Genomic DNA, 23,462 nt, shown 5'->3' with positions numbered 1-23,462 from the left:
GTGTGGTTTAATTATGTAAAAGTGTTTATATATATATATATATATATATATATATATATATATATATACACACACATATATACACACACACATATATATATCTGTCTATATAAAATAGAAATGCATAGAAACATCAGGTCATTATTCTGGGTGGCAGGATTATGAGTTTTATTTTAGTTTCTTCATTTTCTAGATAATGAAAATGTATTGCTTATATCATCAGACAAAAACATTAAAAACTCACTCAAGTAATTTCACTGTTCTGCCTCTCTTCACAGCAGTGATTTTAAATCTTTTATCACGACACCTTCCCGTTTTAACTTATAAATTTCCTTGCTTTCTGAAAGAGTAACTTTTATTCTTCTGTAGTAAATGTTGTCTTGGAACAGCCTCCATCTGCTAAACTAGGCCTAGACCTGGAAGCTTCTACCCTCTATATAATCTAATCTAGGCCTAGAATGTTTTCAGCCTCAGACTTACTTCTGAATAGTGTCACTCTTTCTAGCTCTTTCTGATCTCTAGTTAGGTGGTCACCTCAGATGTTGTGGCTCAAAACTCCTCTCCACTCCCCAGCTCTGAAAAAAAGAAAAAAAAAAAAAAACTCCTCTCCACAATAACTGACTCAATCTGGCTTCTCTAGGCTTCTCCTGTGTTCTGTTTAGCCTCAAACTAACTCTAGCTATCTTTTCTAATCTTCTAACTCTTCATTCTCTGGCTTGTTCTCTCTTCTATCTGTCTCTGTAAAACTGCCTCCCTCTCCCTCCCTGTGCTGGTCTACTTTCCCTCTCAACTCTACTGCACTGCTCTCCACAAACTGTACTGTATTCCTGTACTCTTCTTCCTGTACTGTCTGTCTCTCAAGTGACTTCCCTTTCCTCTCCTAGTCAGAGTTGGGCATATCCTAATCTGTAAAATCTTCTCTGATTCATCACTTTTTCTGCCATTTTCTTTCTTTTTTTTTTTTTTTTTTTTTTGGTTCTTTTTTTCGGAGCTGGGGACCGAACCCAGGGCCTTGTGCTTCCTAGGTAAGCGCTCTACCACTGAGCTAAATCCCCAGCCCCTTTCTGCCATTTTCAAACAGTGATTAGACATCCCTTTCAAACATGGCTGTTTCCTTCTACAAACTAACTTTACTTGCATTGTTTCAGATTAAAGCTGAGTACTGAGGGTGTGTCTGTACTCCAACCAGAGGGATTAAAGGTGTGTGCTAAAGACTGAGCAACACCCTAACTAGAGACAGCTTCAAACATCTTGTAACAGCATACCATTCCCTCTCAAAATACCCTATGTCCCAGCAACATTAAAGATTTAACTACTCCTGCAAAAAAGTGGTGACACAAACCCATAATCCTATCATTCAAGAGGTTTGTGAGTGAGTCCGGCATAGAGCACATAGTGACATTTTGTCTCCAAAACCCTAGACCTACTTGCTCCTCAAATTTTCTGGAATCTTTCACCACTTTACATCTTGGTAAGAATTATCTGCCTACTCCCCAACAAACACCTTTCCAGACTTCAGCACTCGGTTTGAAGACCTCAACTCCTATGTAACTTTTCCCAACACTGTGGGAAGAAATAACTGCCTGATTCTGGGTCTACTCCTCTATGGAGGGACCACCTACTCTAGGCTTTAATCAGGCTTACAATGCTCCTCCCTGTGGTACACTGAGCAGTGGTTCTCTAAGGGTGTCTATAACTCACTGTCCAACATGAGAAGCAAGTATGTTTAGGATGTGGTTAAGATGGAGACTATACTGTTGTATGGAGACTATATATTATCTGATGCGTTCAGTGTTACTATATGGGTTTTTTATATCAAGTGACAAAGACAGTGAAGAGCTGTGACAAAACCAGAGGACGGAGTGATGTACTATAAAGAGAATTTTAGTTTCTTTTAAAAACACATAAATATTATTAAGAACAGGTTCCATTTGAATACCAGATGAAGGATATGGGGCTGCTTCAGATTATCCCTAGCAGCTGACTATGATTTGCTTCATGCTCTAGCAGAGGTGTGGTTTTGTTAGCTGCAGATAGTTCCTGTGATTATGTAACATTTGGAATTCTGGGAAGTTCTCAGAGGGTATTTAAAAGTTAGGGCCCTAGTGAGCATGGTTGGTCATTTGGGAGGTTTGTTTGTTGTTTAATAGTAGTCATGGTTGAAGAAGAAACAAAAAGAAAATAGATTCAGGGATCCCTTTCTCTCCTAGCTAGTGTTAAGGAGTTGAAAGGGTGGAGACAGATGGAAGAAAGAACCCACATAGATCAGCTACAATGTACAAGGGAAGTGATAAATGTGTGTTTAGACCCACTAACTATGGTAGTTTGTCAGTGTCAACAGGAAACAAATACATTCCTTTATCATATCAATAGTACTTTACAACAGCAAAGGAAGAAACATGGAAGCAAAACCATGGTAATATCTCATGAGAGTCAGAGTGTCCATATCAAAGAAAATAACTGAAATGATGGAAATCAAGGGAAAGCAGACACAAGAAAAAAAGAAGAATGTGTGCAACTTCAACACTTACTGTTAATTTCTTCAAATATCTGTTGAGAATATACGAACTTGCATTGTTCTAGAAACTCGTATAAGAAGAAGAAAATAAAGCAAGAAATTATGTAACTAGTCCAAGACCCTTCAGTAAATAAGGAAGTCAGGATAATACTCCAAGAATAATATCCAAGAATAATAACAATAATCCATAAATATTCTCTTAACTAGTAAGAAATAAGTGCTTACGTATTGGAGGATTCACAGGAATTTGTCCATCAATATAAGTTAAAGAGGCTGAATGTAATCTTTTTTAAGATTTATTGTACGTGTATGAGTTTTTGTCTGCATGTATGTAAGTGTACCATATGCACAGATCACCTGCAGCTGGAGTTACAGACAACTGGAAGCTGTAATCTAGGTGCTGGGAACCCAACCCGATTCCTCCAGCAGCCAGTGCACTGAGCCATCTCTCCAGCCCCTTGACTGTAGTTTTTAAAAGACTGATTTTATCAAATTAATTAATGCTCTTGATGTTCAGTGCCACTGTCTCCTGAGTTTTGGAAATCATATCTGAATTCAAATTCCATGATGTGATAAAGAAGGAAAGCTCACAGCCTTAGGCTTACCATGCATTTGAGGTCTCTCCCTCTATACAGACAACTCACACCTCTGCCCCAAATCCTTGGCCTTTAGTACACAGCCTGCAGCAGGGTCTGAGCCTGGCAGGGCGGAAGTAAGTCCCTGAAGCTGTAAAACTCTCTTCACTGAATCTCCAGCTCAGGACTGCTGCTGGGGGAAGGAAAGCAACAAAAAGCATGTAACAGCACTTAATCTCAAGATGCAAAACCATGATGGCTCCAAAATACTCAGCTATCTGGGATACAGTCTTTCAGAAGGGCTGTTTCACACTTGCTATAATTGGATACACTGGTCCCCTAAAGTCTCATGGGTTAAAGACTTAGTTCCTTATCTGACACTACTAGAAAGGTATGGAATTTTAAGTGACAAAAGCTAGTGACAGACCTTTAGGTCACTGAGGACTTGGCCTTAAAGGTCACCATGAGATACTTGTTTCTTCCTCTTTTCCCCTCCTTCACAACCAGCTATGGTTGTCTTTGCTCTGCCATGCGTTCCCATAATAAAATGCAGCCTCATCACAGGCCCAAAAGCAATCAGGCCAAATGATCATGGACGCTATGAAGTAAAACCAATCTTTCCTCTTTATAAGCTTACCGTGATAGTAATGGAAACCTGACTAACAATGGAAACTTGACAAAGGATGCAAACTATCGATCACCTGCAATATTGAACACTATGGAAAAATCCAGTTAGCCAACAGGATACATTCACTCAGAGTCTCCCTAAAATAATTCTGAGAAATAAAACTATTCTTAATTTAAAATATGACTGAAAAGATCAGCTTCTTCTAAGTACAGGAAAAGCCAGATTCACATGCAGGGAAGAAAAGGCAATAGGAGAAAAAAGCTCAAGATGAAGAAAGTGCTAAACTTTAAAAGGGTCATAGATTAGTACCAGACAAAAGTAATCAAGAGATTGACGCCTAGACATATCATCAAATGGCACTGTACTGGCTTGGAGCAAGTGGTCTCTGAGTGAAGGAGGTAAGGCATTTTGAAAGTTATCAGAACCAGGAGCTGAGGAATGACTAGGTCCCATTTATGGGCCTCAGACTAAATGTGGTAAGACCATGGTGAGTGAGTCATAGAAGAGACAGAAGCACTCTCTTCACAACTTATTGGGCAGAAGGACTCAAGGGACACTTAAGGTATTTAGCCCTCTGTAAAGCAAGCTATGTCATGGTCTCCCTGTTAGGACCTAAATAAAATATTAAGGCCTACATGGAATGTTAAGGTCTAGATAACAGTTACCTGGCTCGCCTGTCATTATAAAGAAACTTTCTCAAATGTTTCCGCAGTTACTAGGAAACTTTCTAATGTCAAGATTGATTACATATTCTGTTATGTTCTGTGCACTTGGGAACCAATTATGATAGAAGTCAGTAGAACTGTTTTGTATAGTTACCCACAAAAAGCATGGACCCGAACCAACCACCCAACAGCACTTCCTGCATCTCATCTATGTATAAGCTTTTATGGTATTTGCCTCTATAAGTTGCCCCTGGGATGGACTCCAATATAATAAACTATTTGAAATAAGACTTTCATTTTGGGTAGTGGTTTAGTAAAGTTTAAGTTCCCAAAACCTCCCTGGGAACTGACATCCTACTTGGCAGAAAGAGACATGTATGTGGGTAACTGAAATCCTGATTGTCAAGTTAAGACATGAATGTTAGACAAGTCCTATCCTGGTAGACAAGACAGGGCACTAATATTAGACAAGGCAAGTCCCCTGCCACAGCTGAATATCACAACCAATGGGAGCAGGATAAGTATACAACAAAGACATGTTCCTAAGGAAACCCCCATCCCTAATTCCTGATTGGTGAAATAACACAGATATTTGTGGTAAAATCTTAACTCAATGTCATGGTTTAGTTCCTGAATCTGGACCGTGGCCCTGGTTGACTAATCCTGGGGTATGTGTTCAATAAACTATTCCTGTTCATGTAGTTTGTGAGGCAATTCCTGGACCCCAACACTCCCCACCCTGCCATCTGCACAAAAGAGGTGGCTAGATGAGGTCCAAGGAAACAAGCCCCAGTGAGGTCTACAGCAAGCAGTGGAAGAGAATGAGACCCAGGCCTGACCTCCCAAGTCAGCCAAGCCACACAGCCATGAAACCAACTTCCTGAGAGCAAACGAAAAAGGAAATACTGGAAAGACAAAATAATTTGTTTTGAGGTTATCAGAATCCATAAAGGGAACAATGAAAATGACTGCTAGAAAAGGCAAATTCTCCTAGACGTTCCTGAGTTATACAGTTGGAGATGGAAGGAGAAGAGTCTGAACTGAACATCTGGACCCCATGTGGGACACTGTGAAGGGCTATCCTGACTTGAGTTCTTTGGAGACACGGTGGCTAAGTACCCCATCTCAGTACTATGCTTCCTTCACCAACACACATATGCTATTCCCACAGTGACAGTAGGAAGCTCAGGACCTATTTCCCCAGACAGCAACTAGAACCATCAATTATAACCTCAATATATATTCATGATATATTTATTACATTGTTTTATTTCTTGAAACCTAATCTTTGGGGGCTGGTAAGAACACTCGGAGGTTAAAAGTACTTTTTGCTCTTGCAAAGAATCTGGATTCGATCCCCAGACACACACATGGTGTGGCTTACAACTATCCACTACTCTACTTCCAGGGGTTCTGATGCCCTTGTCTGACTTCTGTGGGCAACAGGCACAAACATGGTTCATAGACACATATGCAAACAAAATACTCATACATATAAAATAAAATAAATTAGTCATTAAGAAAATAAAGCCCGGGTTGGAGTGGTTAAGAGCACTGACTGCTCTTCCAGAGGTCCTGGGTTCAAATCCCAGCAACCACATGGTGGCTCACAACCATCTGTAATGAGATCTGGTGCCCTCTTCTGGTGTGTCTGAAAACAGCTACAAGTGTACTTATATAATAAATAAATCTTAAAAAAAAAAAAAAAGAAAGAAAGAAAAGAAAGCCCATCTTTAATTAACATTCAATTCCTGTATTAACCTTATTTATTTTACTTGTTGCAGTGCTAGGGATCAAATCTAGGACCATACATCTGCTACATGTGTTCAACCACTGAGCCCCTGCTCCTTTTTTAGGCTTTAAATCAGAAGCCAAAAATTCAACTGTGCACCTTCAGGGTGGCTCAGCAGGGAAAACACCCTGTTCATTTATCTGTAGAGCATTTTCCCATTCTTGGGGTATAATCCTGAGAATCACAGTTTAAAATGGCAGTGTGCCTATTATCAGTGAATCAAATGGCTAGCATTACCATTCTTTTATGTTTAGATGTCCAGAACGCCATGCAATGACCTTGCAATGTTTGTGCTTCTATTAGATATAAGCATAAACCGAATGTCCCCCACGGTCATTTGTGAACCTTGATTAATTTCTCTGAATTTAGTTTCCCAGCATTTCATACATACACAATTAGCTTTATAAGTAAAGCTGAACAGAACCCTGCAAAGATAATACAATCATTGTAACATTGTGCAAACATTTTAAAGTCTTAAAAGAAACAAATGTCTTTGGAAAACATGGTCAGAGCTGACCACTGCACCTAAATATGAAATAAAACAGAAACCTTTAGGTCAACCAACAGACTGCATTCTTTTCATTCCAGGGCAAAGGCTAGACTTGCTTTTTAGTTATTGTTTCCCTTTTGTTCCCCAGACTCATAGAACCTTATTTGGAAGTTTCCCTTTCTGGCCTGCAATTGTCAGAGGGCTGTGATGTGGATGCAACAGTTCTATGTAGAAGTTCAAAATGCTTTAGAATCTGGACTCCCCAAAGCATACAACATAATCATACACCTCTGAACATAAGAAGGGTCTTTAGGATCTGTAAAGTGTAAGTGTGGCTCAGGTCTTTGTTTTTATCAACATGAAAACTCATCAAGTTGAAGGAAGAAGAAATGAGCAGGGAGTGTCTGAGTCTAGGATTTTAGCTATTCATCCAACCTATGCCTAGAGAAAACAGAATTTGTTTATTCAGTTGAATCTATTTCTTATCCCGCCTCACCAGAAGTCTCTTCCAGTATTCATCTCCTCAGGCTAACCCACATTCCACTTTTCAAACACAGAACTCTTACAGCCTTGAGGGGTGGTGAGCAGAAAATTCCTCCAGGGACCATGAGAGCCATCATACTGTTAAGTCTTCCTGTGAATCCTAGCCTAAGCACTCTCTGAACTCTCTCTCCTCCTTACATAGCACCTGGTTGCTTCTTTTTTTTCCTTTCCCCTGAGACAGGGTCTCACTATGTAGCTGTGGCTGTTTTAGAACTCACTATGTAGACTGGGCTTGCCTCAAATTCACATAGACTCACCTGTGCCCACCTCCTGGGTGTTGGGATTGAAGGTGTCCCCCACTATATCTGGCTGCCCAGTTGCCTCTTAAGAATAAATGTTTTTAGTGTGCCTCCTGGAGAAAAATGGGAATGGTCAACATGTGGAGCAATCAGCTATAAAAAGTTGCTGAGGAAACATTCAAGATCCCAGAGATGAGAAATACAATATGGCCTGACAGATTGGCAGCCCAAATATCTTCCCTTGATGCTAAGACAAGAATGGCACCTGTACCAGGCAAATGTACAATAACTCTGTCAGACATAAGCTAGTCCAAGCCAGGGACAGGAAAAGATCTTTAGGAAAGCTAAAAAGTCTGTGCCCTAACATTACGCCTTTTTGTCTATATATGTTTTTACTGTGGTACTAGGGCTAGGGCAGAGCCTCACAGTGCTTTTTTTAAGTGTCTCTAAGTCAAATAACTGCCATCTTGGGGAATTCAACTGCACCCCTTGTAAATGGATTATCTCAGCTGGGCTTGATGTGTTTACTTCTCCTCATTGAGGGGCAGAAAGGTTACCTTTCTGCATATCCAGCATTTCCCTACTACCTGCTGTACACAACTCAGCCGTAACTGCATATGTGTTTGAGTACTGGCTTAGGAGAGGGAGGTTCCAGCTATGTGGCTGATAGGGAAAAGAGCTTTTCCAAGTGTGGTCTGTTGTGGGAAGGAACACCCACACGCCTACAAGTATCCCCTCACCTTTGTTCTATTAGTTTCTCTGAGTGAACATCAGCAGAATTGTGCTTCAGTTTGTCATTGGGCCCTTAGCTTTAGGAGAAGGAAAATACTTTGCTTATGTTTCCCCCTGGAAAGGAATTTTAGCAACTAGCTAGATGAGCACTCGTCTACTGAGGTGGACCCCAGCCCTCTATTGTTTATAAACAGGAGAAGCAACAACTGGTATATACATAGTCTGGCAGGTTTGTCACAGCTTCCAGGCACCAGGAAAAATCAGAAGCAGAAGGTGAGAGAGAGGTGAGGAAGGGCCAGAATGCTGACAAGCAATAAGGGCTGACTTCAGGCTTCAGGAGGCTGTTGAGCATCAAACTCAAGATCAATGGCAGAATTAGCATTAATAATGATGAGCCTAGCTGGGCATGGTGGTGCACAGCTTTAATTCTAGCACTCGAGGGGCAGAGATAGACAGATCTCTGTGAGTTCAAGGCCAGCCTGGTCTAGAAATAGAGTTCCAGGACACAGAGAAACCCTCCTCAAAAACAAACAAACAAATGACCTAAAGGAATGAAAAAAAATAGTGAATGAGAAAGAGATCTTGCAATACTTGAAGGACTGTTTTACAAACCACAAAGTTCTGGATCCCACAATGATATAGATGTTTTAACTTAATAAATACTCCAAGCACCCACATCAGAAAGCTACAACTTCTGCAACTCCAGTTCCAAAGGATCTGATGCCCTCTTCTGATCTCTGCAGGCCACCTGTGCACATACACACGTGCAGGCACACATACACAAAGGAAATCCATCCAAAGCATAAGGCATAGGAACTGGAATGCCCCCCAAAATTAACAAGCCAAGGAAGTGGTGAGTGGCAGGCACATGTGTATGCACACATGCTCACACACACAACCACAAAACAACATCTATAAATACATAGAGACATGTATCTTTCCCACAAATACTTTTGTTTACCTACAAAGAGACATTTCTTTATTAGTCTGAGGTCCATTTTGTAAGCATATAATTCCATGAAACTTTGACACACCATGTTTTTAGATTGAAGGAAAAGGAGAGACCAGAATACAATCATCAACAGATAGTTTCCTAAATCTTTTATGACCACTGTGAATAGTCTCTTTGTTTTATCTATTTTGAGATCAGAAGGTTAAACTGCTGATAGATTTAACTTCCAAGATTTTTTTTTCAAAAATGGCTATAAATATTAGGAAGAAACACAGGACCCATTAGAGAAAAGAGATGATGTTTTATGTGCCAACATAAGAGGATTTTCAAGGGCTTTAGAGGTCATTGGCACTAGTTCTTTACTGACTATAGCTTCAGGTCAAATTTGTGACTTTAATTTTCCAGGTTTATCATAAGCTCTAATTGTTAACATTTATCAACAATGAGGCTACATTTGGGACAACAGATGGAAATGAGGAGGAACAAGGACTAACTGTGCTGGGCATTACAGTAAATGCCCATAATCCTAGGCTGAGGCAGTAGGTTTGCCCAAGGCCATCTTGGTCTATACAGTAAGAACAGACTACCAGGGATACAAGAATGAGACCCTGTCTCAAAACACACACCCTCCCTCATTGTTCTTAAGTAAGAGGATTAAGTAAGAAATTGAACAGAGGAAACTACTGACAAAGGAGCATCTATGACCAGCAGTTACCAAAACTCAGGGAAACAGGCATTCTCTGACAAGGAGGAGAGAACCATGGGCAGATTACTTGTGCTGAAATAAGAAAAACCTACTGTGTACAAGCTTTTATGAAATTCATAATATTAAAACAGTTTAAAACCCCATTTTAAACATTTTCCCAATGACATAAAACTACCTTAAACCTACCACTTCCTGAAAATTCATATTTCTCCTAGAAATATGAGAGAGAGTTGCCCTGAATTCATTTGAGTTCTACCCAAAGGACTATGCAGAGAAACTGGGAACTCAACTTCCTTGGGAAGTAGATGTTGAATGTGAAGGTAGGAAGGTGGCCATAGGGAGGTAGTAGACCAACAAGAGGCTGAACTAGCTAGAGAGTACTCTGGGAGAAGCACTGTCATAGTAGCCTTCAAGAGGATCCACAGAGCCCTGCACACGTTTTCACAGGCATCAGCAGTGCTGTGTAAACCACTCTGATTTAACTAGAGCCACGGGGAAAAGTTCTTAAAGTAATATAATTTGGGGCTGAAGAGTTGGCTCATTGCTCTTACAGAAGAACCTGGTTTACTTCCCAGAACCCAAATGGTGGCTCACAAATGTTAGTAACTCCAGTTCCAGGGGCTCCAACGTCCTCTTCTGACTTCCAAGTGCACCAGATACACATGTGGTATACATATTTATACATGTAGGCAAAATATTCCAATTCATAAAGTAATAAATCTCCAAAGAAAGAGTAAAACAATTCAATGGATTACAAATATCCAGACAGGGTTAGGCTTATAACCGAAAATATAAATATCCAGACTACATATCTAAAAGGCAAAATTCAAACTCTTCTTTGAGTTAGAATATATATTAGTTACTTTTCTGCTGCTGTGATAAAATACCATGACCAAAATTAATTTAAAGAAGAAAGAATTTATTTTAGTTTATGGCTCCAGGGCATTAAGAGTCCATAACAGGAAAGACAGATTAGCTCTTTTCTTTCGTTCCTTTTTTTTTTTTTTTTTTTTTTTTTTGCCTGATCTGGACTTAAACATCAGACATAGATTTGATGACCATTATAATTTTTCTGTTCATTGCCAAATAAGAAATAATTTACATATATATCAAATCATTACTTGCCTCCTCTGAAAGACAACCATCTTTAGGAAATGTACCACACTATCTAAATAGCATAGAAAAATTACATCTTCCTCACAAGTAAAAAGACTTACCTATAAAACCATCTGGGCTCAGGATATTTTAAATTTTGATATCCTTCAAGATTCATTGTCTGTCCTAATATTTAATTTCTCTTCTCCCATCTCTTTCACTTCCCCCTTCTCTCAGAAAGATCTAACCAGCACCTCACATATGCTGTGACTTTATCACTGAGCTGTACTCCCAGGCCTGTTTCTTGTCTTTATAAATTGATTTTGCTACTTCTTAATTTTATCGAAATCTATTTTTAGTTTTTACTCTATCTTAACAACATTCCTTATAACGTGAATGCTGTGTGTGTTGTACATGTGTGTGTTTAGGCCAAAGGTCAAAGTGACCTTGTGCTTGAAAAAATAATCTCCCCTTTGGACACTGCTTTTTGAGACAGGGTCTCTTCTTATAGCTTGTGAATTTGGCTAGACTGACTGGCCAGCAAGTCGGAGACCTTCCAGATAGATGGATGGATGGATGGATGGATGGATGGATGGATGGATGGATAGATAGATAGATAGATAGATAGATAGATAGATAGATAGATAGATAGATGATAGATAGATAGATAGATATGTTTCCCTGGTGCTGGGACTATAGGCACAAGCTGCTGAAGCCAGCTTTTGTGTTTGGGTGCTGGGAATCTAAAGTCAGGTTCTCGTGCTTGCTCAGTAAGCATGTCACTGACTGACCCCTGCTCCCATGTGTTCTTATAAGTCAATCTGGGGGTATTTATTCTGGATGAATCTCATGCTGTAGTTTTATCTACTTTGTTATTTTAATAAAGACTCACTTCTACATTGCCCCACTCAGTTGTTTTCTCTTCTGTTCTTTCACATGTATTCAACAAACACAAAGTGCTATCCATCTCCATATTAAGGACGGAGAAAAGCAAAAAAAGAGTCTTTTTTCTGTTGTCCAGCCTGGCTTACAATTCCCAGGCTAAGCAGTCCTCCCTGCTCAGCCTTCCCCATTAGCTAGGACACAGGTCCAAGCCTGCTCTGCAGTCTGTTTCTGCTCCTTCTCATCTAGCACTGACTTTACTCATTTCCACTCTTTTTTACTTGATAACAAAACCTTCCTAAAGAATAGATCTGCCTACTGTTTGTAACTTCATCAGTATTTCAATTATTTCCTTGAATGATCTGTAAAAATAGTTTTAAATTCCTATTGAGTCAAATTCCCAAATGTTTTTAAAAATTCAACTTTTATTATTTATCGTTTTATTACACTGTGGTCATAAGGTGGAAGTAAAAATTCCCTTAACGACTCTAATGATACTTTCTTTCTGTATTTAGAACAGGTCAACATTAACCATTCTGTGAACATTCTGGAAAAATGGCTTGTGTATGACACATGGTTGAATTCTTCCAGTGTTTTGTCACTTAGTGTACTAGGTTGGGATTATGATCTTACCAGTATGAAAGGTGTCCCCTCTCATTTGAGGAATTTTATGCCCTGTGTCATTAACTGACTGTTTCTATTATTTCAGTAGAATGACCTTATAACTCAGATAAAGTCAAGAGAGAACTATGGCTAAATAAAAAAGCTGCATTTGCTTTACTATGAAGAAAGATACTGACTTAAAGATATAGAAAATATACAAAGAATGGGCCATGTGTCCAGTCAAAGGTCTTTGGAATTAGGTGGGAAGATATCTGGACAGTGTAAATGCAAAAGAAGTACAAATTAGTCAAGTGAGACACAGATGTGAATGAGGGAGATGACCAGGATAGGCAGGGAAAAATGGTACAAGTCTCCCTTGTGCAGAAAGGGAGACAGAAACAGGTGGATCTCTATGAGTTCCAAGCATATGCTCTTCCACTCAACCACATACTTTACCCCTTAGGTTTTCAAAAATATATCAAGTTTATTAAAAAGTTTAGTATAAAAAGCATAATTTTTTACAGGTATATGGTATATATAATAACATATATGTTTTGATACTAACAATGTATTTAGATTTTTTTCTTTTAGGCAGGGTATCACTATGTGGCCTTGGCTGGTCTGGAATTGTTATGTAGTGGAATAACAATTTATATATGACTTACAGATGCGGCATGAGAGATCTGACAGTGAAAATGCATTTAGTTCCTCTGCTTTCACAGCAAGGATTAGTGGTGAACCATGAAAGTTAATCAAAAACAGTAAAGATAAAAATATTTTGTAGTCTTGTACAGATAACCATAATGCCTTTGACTTATATCAAGAACTAAAATGGAACCAGGCACAGTAGTACACATGCTTAATCCCAGCATTAAGGAGGCAGAGCAGGTAAATATCTGTTGTGTTCAAGGCCAAACTGGTCTACATGGTGAGTTCAAGGACAGCTGGGCTATCTAAATAAATAGAGAGACCTGGAAGGAAAGAAGGGAGGGAGGGAGGGAGAGAGGGAGGGAGGGAGGGAAGGAGGGAGGCATGCATGCATGCAGACAGAATGATGAGATAGATGGGCCTGGGATGAGCTTAGTTGGTAGTACTTATCATAAACAAAACCCTAGGCTTGATCCTCAGCACTGCAAAAAAACCCAGAAGCAGCAAGTGCCAGGATCTGAAGTTCTCAGCTCACTTTCTAAGCAGCATTATAAAATTTCACCCTTCCCTCTGGGTCAATACATCTAGAAGCTGGCTAGGCTTGTCCACTGACTTATCCAGATGCCTTTAAACAGTATACAGGCTGTGACAACCTGCCTAGAAACTGAAGGGCTGTTAACTAGACCCTGTAGCAAGTAAGAGATGTAGCCTTCACATTCTCTTTTAATTATAACTGCCCTTAAACATGGAACTTCTGTCTTTAACCTGATCGTTTTTCTTTACCATCCTGCTATTGCAGAAAGTCACGATGAACTAACTCAGAAAACCACAGTAATGGGAGAACCTTGCTTCCACTAAGAGCTTGGGTCCTCCAAAAAGGGTTAAGAGCATCACCTGAAGAACAGGCTATACAACCAGCCCTATCAAGTCTCAGAAGGGATCTGAGAGGAGGAGAAACACCATTCATTTCCTCTTTATTACATTTATTTGTTTACTTGTGTGTAGTGCAAAGGAGATCAGAAGACAAAGTGCATAAACTAGTTCTTTCCTTCCTCCATGTGGATTCTGGGGATTGAATTCAAAAGTTAGTAAGACTTGGTATGTAGCACTTTTATCCACTGAGCCATCTCACCCTCGTTTCCCCTTTAAACAGAACGTCCTTGTCCAAACATCTGAGGTACTGTTGCCAGATAGCCCTAAAGGGACATCACTAAAATCTCTAATTGAAAAAGAACACATCATTCAGATGCCCCCAGGATCCTAGGATTCCACCTGGATTTGACCTTAAAAGTACATCCCCAGCCCCACAGCAGCTTTCAGCCAATGACCACCCACAGCAGAAAGACTGGGGACTGGTGGGTAGAAAGATTAAAATTTCTTTCAGTGGTCAGCTTTGCTATATAACCCATCTATAGGCCAAGACTTCATCAGATCGGCATGACTTTGACGCTCTCCTGTAACTGCATTCACGATCAGAGGGTTTGCCCTCATCAATTCTGCTTCCTCTTTCTTTGGTCTTACTTCCTGTAATAAACCTCATGCATTCCTGTGTGTCAGCTCCCAAAGGATACAATTAACACAGTAGAGGAACTTCATGATTCAGACTTAGGTATTCTTGCCTCTTCTGGCCTCCTAGTCCGTCTAACCACTACCCTCATCTTTGCAGAAGTACTTGTTCAATGCACCAACAATTGCACATTCATCCTGGACAGAAGAACTCTACTTTCTAGAATCTCACTGGTAAGATGAGATTTCACAGCACTTCATGAAGGCATTCTTAGAATCATACTCATCCATCCTTTCAACCCAGAGTTCAATATTTAAATCCTTTACCAGGATTTCCAATCAAGTCTCTTTACTTGCAGCAAGTCAGGATACATTCATTCCCATTCTGAAATTATACTCACTCTGAAAACCCACAACAAAGGGCTAGGGATAGGGCGCATTGGTAGAGCATGTGCTTAGCATGTGCCAAGAAAGCCCTGAGGTCCACCAGAGCCACATGACTATTAAGATAAAATAAGCCACGGGCATACACATATCTTTTGATCTTTTCAGTCATTTAGAAAGCTTTAAAATGTTAGGGGCATTTGGAAACTGGAATACCAAACAACTGATCAACAAAAGTGACAGTCTCCTTCTAACTTTTTAAGTAAAAAAATGAACAGTCTCTCACAATTCTTTTGGACTGGCAAGTGTTTTTTAAAGTTTACGTGCCCTTAGGGGTTGGGGATTAGAGGTTGGGGATTTAGCTCAGTGGTAGAGCGCTTGCCTAGGAAGCACAAGGCCCTGGGTTCAGTCCCCAGCTCCAAAAAAAAAGAAAAAAAAAAGTTTACATGCCCTTTACCTAGTTTATCAATAAGCCAGCTCATGCAAACTTTTCTCAGTAGCATAAACAATAGATTATTCTTATTTTACGTTCGCTGGTTATTCTGTACAAACAAGCTCAGATAACTGCTGTGTGCACTACACAGTAACTCACCCCTAAGATTTTTCTTTCTTTACCCCTAAGATTCCAGTGTGGCTGTCAGAGTTTTGGGTAATGGCTGGTCTAACAGGCCAATGTACCACAAGCGTCAGGAAGGCAATGGCAGCAGTCCAGACTCAAGGGCGCTAGGGTGTGAATGCGGGGATGTGGATGAGGATTAAGATAACTTGGGTTATACATGCAGCACTGCTCCAGATTCAAAGCATAAGTCAGTGGAAAGGCCACTTCACCTCAGAGCCTCAATACTGTCCTCAAGTTAAAAGCTTCGGCCTCGGTGGTACAGGAGGGAGCCTAACTGCCTTCCAAGTTAAACACTTTAAAATTACTACTACTTTGATTGCTTTTCCTTCTCCAGGGGTGCTGCTTAGAGGCACTCAGAATGTTTGACACATCTACTTGGGTTTTCCTACAATACTGCCTCTGACAAGACTTAGCTATTTTGAACCCCTGGTAAGGTCAGAATAGCACCAAAATCAGCACAGAAATTGTGGACCTGGCAGAAAGGTTCCTGTTGTGAGACCTAAGTGTAAAACAGTCAACGGGTTATCCGGGCCTAAGGAGGTTCCATGTGCACAAAGTGAGTGTGTTCCTTCTTAAAGAGCAGAAGATGGAATAGTATTGAATGCACAGGCAAAGTCAGAAGCTAAACAAATGGGATGCATATTTTAGATAATAAAAAAGGCTTGGTCTGAAAAAAATCACTACTACTTTGAAAAAAATTTTAATAGTTCTGACTGGTCACCTGCCAACCAATCTTTCCAACAGGCCAGGATGCCATTTTTGCAGCTAAATTAAATACCATTTAATTCACGTGACAATGGTGTTGTTTTGAATACACCGGTGGTGGTCAGCATCTAAACCTGTCCAGTCAGAGCAACCAGAAGATGAAAACTGGAACCCAGCTCACTCCCCACAGAGCTCGCTTCGTTTCCAAGCAAATAAAAAGTTGATAAACCGAGAAGTTTCTGGCATCCTAGAGTAGGTACAGATTATTTGGGGTCAGGAACAATCACAATCTAGTCCTAGGTCTGAGCATGAGTAACAAATCAGCTGACAGGTCGCCACCTTCTGTGGGACTCCAGAAAGTGTGTGCTCTGCAAATGACACACTGCGAAATGGACAAAGAACCAGAAAAGCACTGCCCAAGTCACACTTTTCATCTCAGATGCCCTCCTAGCTTTTGAGGTGGGACTGGCGGCCGAGGGAGGACCCCGGCCAGCCCGCCGCCTGCAGCGCTTGCCCCGCCCCGGCCGGCCGCCCAGCGAGCACAGGTAATTTCACAACCCCATTAGCGCATTCCAGAGCGGAGACTCACGGCCCGGGAAGTTCACCTTGCCTCGAGCCCCTGCGAGGCGGGCCGCCGTGGGGGAAGGGCGCAGCGGTGAGGGGGCGCGACCCGCACCCCACAGACCTGTCTCGGGTTCCTCCAGCTTCGCTGAGTGGTTGCCCATGTTCGGCAGATTCCGATGGCCGCCAGCTGGCCGGCCTCGGACCGAGTGGCTGCCGTGCCGCAGCGCGCGCCCGCTCTCGCTGGTGAGGCGGTAGCGTCCGCTGGTCCACTCCAGTCAAAGAAAGAGCCGAGCGCTTTCCAGTTCCCGGCGGCCAGAGAGCCGCTCCTCGCGCCCGCAGGCGAGCCCCGCCCCCTCATCTTCATTCACCACGCCCCCTGGGAAATCCTCACTACCCGCCCCCTTTATCTACATCCCGCCTGACTGCCTTGCCCCGCCCCGCTCAGCTCCTGTAGTCCGTCAGACGAGGCTCGCCCCCTGAGCTCCTCAAAGCCTGCCTGTAGGGGCCCGCCCCTCTCATCTGCATCCTGCGGCCCTCTCGCCTCAATTCCTGCTGTCTGTCAAGTGAGGCCCGCCCCCTCATCTGCATACCGTTCCGAGTGTCCAAAGAGCCTCTCCAGGCCCTTTGTCAGATGACCGACTTCAGGCCTCCTCTACCCGCCCACGCTGAGAACTACAGCTGGACAAGGTAGGCTGGAAAAACCCCACTGTGGAACACTGAAGCCAAGTGCCATGGGAAAGATGAAGTCTTGCACATGAGAAATCAGATCTCTCTGGACAAGAAAAACCTAGCGTTGACACAGGGCAGACATTTAATTAATATTTTTAAACAGGGCGAATGAATGAATGAATGTGGAACAAACAACTCTCAACGAGGCAAAAACCAAGCTGGCAGAGTCCTGCCCACGATCCAATGCTTATAATACTGTGCACGCCAATCAGAAGCAGAAACTGTGGTTGTCAGAAATGGTTTTATGGAAATGACTCTGTCCATCCTTCATCTTACAGTTGAAATTGCCAGACCTAACTAAATCTTACAACGTCAATACTGAAGAATAGTAAAATCACGAAGAGCATGACAGGCTCTTTCCCCCGCCTCACTAAGCACTGCTTTGTTGTTTGGTTGGTAGTTGTTGCTGTTGTTGTTGTTTTGAGACAGAGTCTCTGTATGTACCCCGGCTGTCCTGAAACTCTCTATATAAACCAGGCTACCCTCAAACTCAGAGATCTGCTTGCTTCTGCCTCCCCAGGGCTATGATTAAAGGCCTGCACTACCCATTCTGGGGAACACTGGTTGTTTATTATTTTTATTAATTTTCTGAGAATTTCATTCAGTGTATTTTGATCATACTCATCCCCAACTCCTCCAACCAACTCCTCCGCCCCTCTGTATTCCCTCCTACTGTTCTTTTGTCCTTTTTTTAAAATAATCCTTCAAGTCCAATTTATATTGCCCATATACTTCTAGGTGTGGTCCATCCACTGTAGCATTTCTTTAAGGGCCACACCCTTAGGGAAAATGACTCTTCTTCCTCTTGAAGCCATCACCTGTCTAGAGCTTTTTTCTCAGTTGGGGAACCAGCCCTTCACCCTCCAAGCTAGAATGCTGACTGGCTTGATCTTGTGTAGGCCACAGTACTATGAGTTCACCGGTACAGTGGTCTGTAAATACTATCAGTGTATGTCCAGCCCAACCCCCTCTTCTGAACTGCAGGCTTTTGTGAGTTCATTGCCTTCTCCACACCATCTCTTGACAAATGCTCTTAAGGCCTAAGATGCAACCCGGTTTTACCAAAACAAAACGAAATGTCTAGATTCTCTTCCAAAGACATGTATGTGTCTCTTGTGCTTTCTTTAACTCCCTAATTTAAAATTTCCTTCTTCCAGTGACTCAGGTCAGCAACTTCAATTCCTCTCACATCAAGCAAATCCTGTCATGTAGAATGACTATTTTGTAAAAGCCGCCGTGAGGCCAGACTCACCGGATCCCTACTACCCCGTGGTCTTGTACTTCCTGCTTCTTTGTCCTGGAACAGACTTCCCCCAGACACTCATTTTGCATAGACCCTATGACTCACCTCCTGGACCTGGGCTTGAAAGTCCTCCTATTCAGAGAAGCTGCTCTCATCACACCCAGACCAGCAGATACACTCCTCTATTTACGGCTTTCTAGGACATGCCTGGTCACTGGGCACAGTAGCACTATTGGGATACCATAGGAGAGACGTTTGAAACTCCTAGTGAATGCCTGAAACTGCAGATAGTACTCAGTCCTATGTATACTCTATTTCTTCCAGCACACACACTTCCAGTACACTTCTGATAAAACTTTATTTATAAAGCGGGCACAGTTAGAGGCTGGCAATATTTTACAAGTGTACCGTGTGACCTTTTTTCCCTGTCCTTGAGAATGTTCACCTTTTTATTTAAGGGGAACACTCTATGATACCCGTTTGGCATATTTATATTACCAGTGTCACTACTGCTGGGCTTTCAGGCCGTTATTAAAAGAAGGGTTACTTGAACATGGCATTGCAGTACTGTGGCAGGGGATGTGTATGATGAGGAAGAGAGCTGCTACCTGACCAACAGGAAGGCAGTGTATTTAACACGGGCCTTCTCAACAGAGGGATGATTCACATTCTGAAGCTGTATGGCATGAGACTTCACTGTGCAGGCTACTAATGATACTGCAAGCTGAAAGCTTATCGACCATTAGTTTCTGGAATCTTCTACTTCACATTTTATCTGTAGGTAACTGAAACTGCCATAGTCCCATCCAGGGTGGCAGGCACTGTATGCTAATCATTGTCCTCCCACCAAACTATGTCTCTTGAGAGCATGAATAAATGAAGGAACATATAGACTCTGCCATATGTAAATCATCCCTTGCTTGTATTGTTGTTTACTGTTTCTACAAGATAACAGTACTTATTTTTAGTGGTAATACCATGAACTGATTTTTTCAACACTATTTTGTCAGACAAGTGTCACATACATTTTTGTAATCTACAAAACCTCCCAGAGCTTTAAGATAAATGGTCTAGAGAAATAAACTATACAAGACGATGCTGGAACAAAAATCCACACAGAATCATGTTCAAACTCCCTATTCGTTTTTTTTTTTTTTTAAAGAATGGATCCAAAAAAGATCAACTTCCCCTAAATAATTCTCTAATGAGAGACAATCCTGAGTCTGTAAAGATTTTTAAGGGTTGGGGATTTAGCTCAGTGGTAGAGCACTTGCCTAGCAAGCGCAAGGTCCTGGGTTCGGTCCCCAGCTCCAAAAAAAAAAAAAAGATTTTTAAGAGTGACATAGCTTCTGTTTACAGAGTAGTCCTAAGCTTATCCAAAGAGTCTAGAAATGGATGAGTCACTTTATTAATTCTGTAAAACGCCAAGCACGCCATTACCAAACCTCTTTATGAACACCAGATCACAGCTCAACCTAGCCTCTTATGAGTCTCTCAACTCCCACATCTAAAGCGTTTAGTCAGTTCTGTATTTCATGTTCTTAACATGGTCTAGCTTTTACCCCACTCTTGGCATTACTATCTTCTGTTCAATGTAGGCCTTCATTGCTTTCAAGGGTGACTGCATTGGCTTTGCAGCTCAAATTGCTCTTCCTTCCAACTTTTAAATTTTTCGAGGGCTGGAGAGGTGTGTCAGCAGTAGAGAGCACTTACTGCTCTTGAAGAGGATCTGGGCTTGATTCCCAGCACTCACAACCATCCACAACTCCAGTCCTACAGATCCAAGGCCTTCTTTTGACCTCTGCAGGAACCAAGGACACACATGGTATACATACAAGTGGGCAAAATAGCCCTTCATATGATAAATTATTAATCTAATTTTAAAAATAAAAAACTAATAAATTTTTAAAATGCAAGTCTGACTTTATGCTGTCTATGTTTAAAAGCTTCCAGTGACTCCCCTCTCTATTAAAGATAGGGCCCCTATTCATAGGCATGGCACAGAGATCCTTCTAAAGTCTAGGACTTCAATTCCACGCCTACAACTCTAGCATCATCTTTCAAACGTGTGGTATGGTTTCTACTTTATATTCCAGCAATTACAAGGCCAGTTGCAGTCCTAAACATCCAGCCTGTGTATCTTAAGCCTCTGTGTTTACAGACACCAAGCCGTCTGCTATGAATCAAATTGTGCTCACCCCAAAGGAACTTGTTCAATGAAGCCTTAAGGGTGGGACCCTCCTCTTACTAGTAGCTTTAGAAGGAGAAAGACATCACTGTCATGAACAGACATAGTAAGAAGGTAACCTTATTTAAGAAAAGAATCCTCGGGGCTGGGGATTTACCTCAGTGGTAGAGCACTTACCTAGGAAGCGCAAGGCCCTGGGTTCGGTCCCCAGCTCCGAAAAAAAAAAGAACCAAAAAAAAAAAAAAAAAGAAAAGAAAAGAAAAAGAAAGAAAAGAAAAGAATCCTCATCAGAACTGGAACTGTGACCTCAGAGCCTCTAAGTCTTGTAGGAAATTAATCCTTATCATTTGATCCACTCCATGAGTGATGTTTGGTTATGTTACAATTTTATTTATAGACTAGGCACTACTGGCACCTTCTAAAGTCTTATGCAAGCATCTCCTTGACAGAACTCAGTATCTTCTTTCACTGGACTCTGGGACTTTGTAAGTGCTTACATTTCCCATATCCTGACCCTAGGTTAATCACCTTTTCCTGTGAGTCTGGAATCACTCTCTAAGAAGCAATGATCACCTTGGCATCACCAATATCTAATACATAGGAATTCAGTTACATCCTAGTTTGTTCCTCTGTTGCTGTGTTACAACAGTGAACAAAAGCAACTTAGGGAAAGGGGGTTTATTGGACTGACCCTTCCAGATCACAGTCCATTGGTGAGGGGAGTCAACCAAGATCCGAAGCAGAAATCACTGAGGGACACAGCTTGCTTGGCGTGCTCCCAAGCTCACATCCCACCTTATTTATACAGCCCAGGCCCGCCTACCTACAGGTGCACCACCCACATTTGATAGACTATGTCCCCTTATATGAAGTGGCAATCAAGAAAATGCCTCACAGACAGGTCCACAGGCCAATCTTATGGGGGCAGTTCTTTGAGGCTCCCTCTTCTTGGGTATGCCAAACTGTCAACCAAGATTAGCCTCACAGGGTAATAATTTCTTTACTCACAATGTGACTAAAGCATTAATTCCTCAAACAAAAGCTGTCATGAGAATTGAATCTCTAAAACAGTGGTTCTCAACCTTCCTAATGCTAAGACCCTTGAATACAGTTCAATGCTGTTGTGGCTGGCAACTCCCAACCGTAAACATTTTTGTTGCTACTTCATAAATGACATTTTGCTACTGTTCTGAATTGTAATGCAAATATCTGAAAAGCAGGATATCTGATGTGTGACCCCTGTGAAAGAGTTGTTTGACCCTCAAAGCATCAAAGAATTATTTGAAACTATTCCAGGGTGGTTACACTAGTAATCTCAGTAGTTGGGAGAATGTCACAAGAGGACTGTGGTATATTTAAGGCTATCCTGAGCTAATGGTAAAACAGTTTTATTAAAAAAAAAAAAGGCTCTGCTGCCCATAACATTTCTGTTATTAAAATGAGCAGACAAAAATCAATCTATAATTTTATTATTTATGTTTTTGAGACAAGGTCTCACTGTGTTTACCCTGACTGTCCTGGAGCTTATAGTGTAGACAGGCAGAGATCTGCCTGCCTCTGTGGGCATTAAAGGTGTGCACCACCAAGCACGATGGAGCTTCTCTCTTTGAAAATGGGTGATGGACCTGAACAGGTGTTTCTTAAGTGAGATGAAGAGCCAACTGACATTTGACAGAATGTCCAAATCTCTAATCACCAGGAAGATGCAAATTAAAACTGTGAGGCATAACTATATCCATGAGGATACTGTCATTACCAAAAGGACAATGCTGTCTAATAAATCACAGATGAGAATACAGAGCAAAGAGAACCATATGCATTGCTGATGGAGTTGTAGTTGGTATAGCCGCTTTACGGTATGGCGGTCCATCAAAAGCAAAAGATTCAAATTGCCTCGTGACCCACAATCTCATTTCCTGGTATGTGAAGTAACTGAAATTGATGTCCTGAAGAGATATCTGCACTACATGTTTCTAACTTTACTGACAGCAGCCAAGGAATGAGTATCTATCACTGGATAAAGAAAATGTGGAAAAAATACCTAGTGGAATACTATGTAGCCTTTAACAAACTAAAGACTGTCATTAAAAACAACACGTGTGTGGGGCTAGAGAGCTGGCTCAGCGATTAAGAGCACTGACTACTGCTCTTCCAGAGGTTCTGAGTTCAATTCCCAGCAACCACATGGTGGCTCACAACCATCTGTAAATGGGATCTGATGCCCTCTTCTGGTGTGTCTGACAGCTACAATGTACTCATATAAATTAAAAAATAAAACACGTGGGTTGGGGATTTAGCTCAGTGGTAGAGCGCTTGCCTAGCAAGCGCAAGGCCCTGGGTTCAGTCCCCAGCTCTGGAAAAAAATTAATAAAAAAATAAAACACGTGTAGAACTGGCAACATTATGCTATGTGAAGCAAGTCAGATGTAGAGAAATGCTGCATGGTCTCACTTATG

The 23,462-nt window shown here is 41.4% G+C and overlaps 1 protein-coding gene across 9 annotated transcripts in view; it reads right to left on the bottom strand.

Moving 5' to 3' along the window:
• The window catches only part of Specc1 (sperm antigen with calponin homology and coiled-coil domains 1), a 274,496-nt gene that overhangs the window by 132,143 nt on the left and 118,891 nt on the right, over positions 1 to 23,462 (bottom strand). For 2 of the 9 annotated variants that reach the window (XM_087571816.1, XM_087571819.1), the window contains exon 1: positions 16,968 to 17,183. In XM_087571816.1, the coding sequence (XP_087427942.1) occupies positions 16,968 to 17,007 (40 nt within the window). In that variant the 5' untranslated portion in view covers positions 17,008 to 17,183. 9 annotated transcript variants of the gene reach the window in all.

Source organism: Rattus norvegicus, chromosome 10, assembly GCF_021556685.1.
Source record: "Rattus norvegicus strain SHRSP/BbbUtx chromosome 10, alternate assembly SHRSP_T2T, whole genome shotgun sequence".
Classification (NCBI taxonomy): domain Eukaryota; kingdom Metazoa; phylum Chordata; class Mammalia; order Rodentia; family Muridae; genus Rattus; species Rattus norvegicus.
This window is presented reverse-complemented; position numbering and strand designations above follow the sequence as displayed.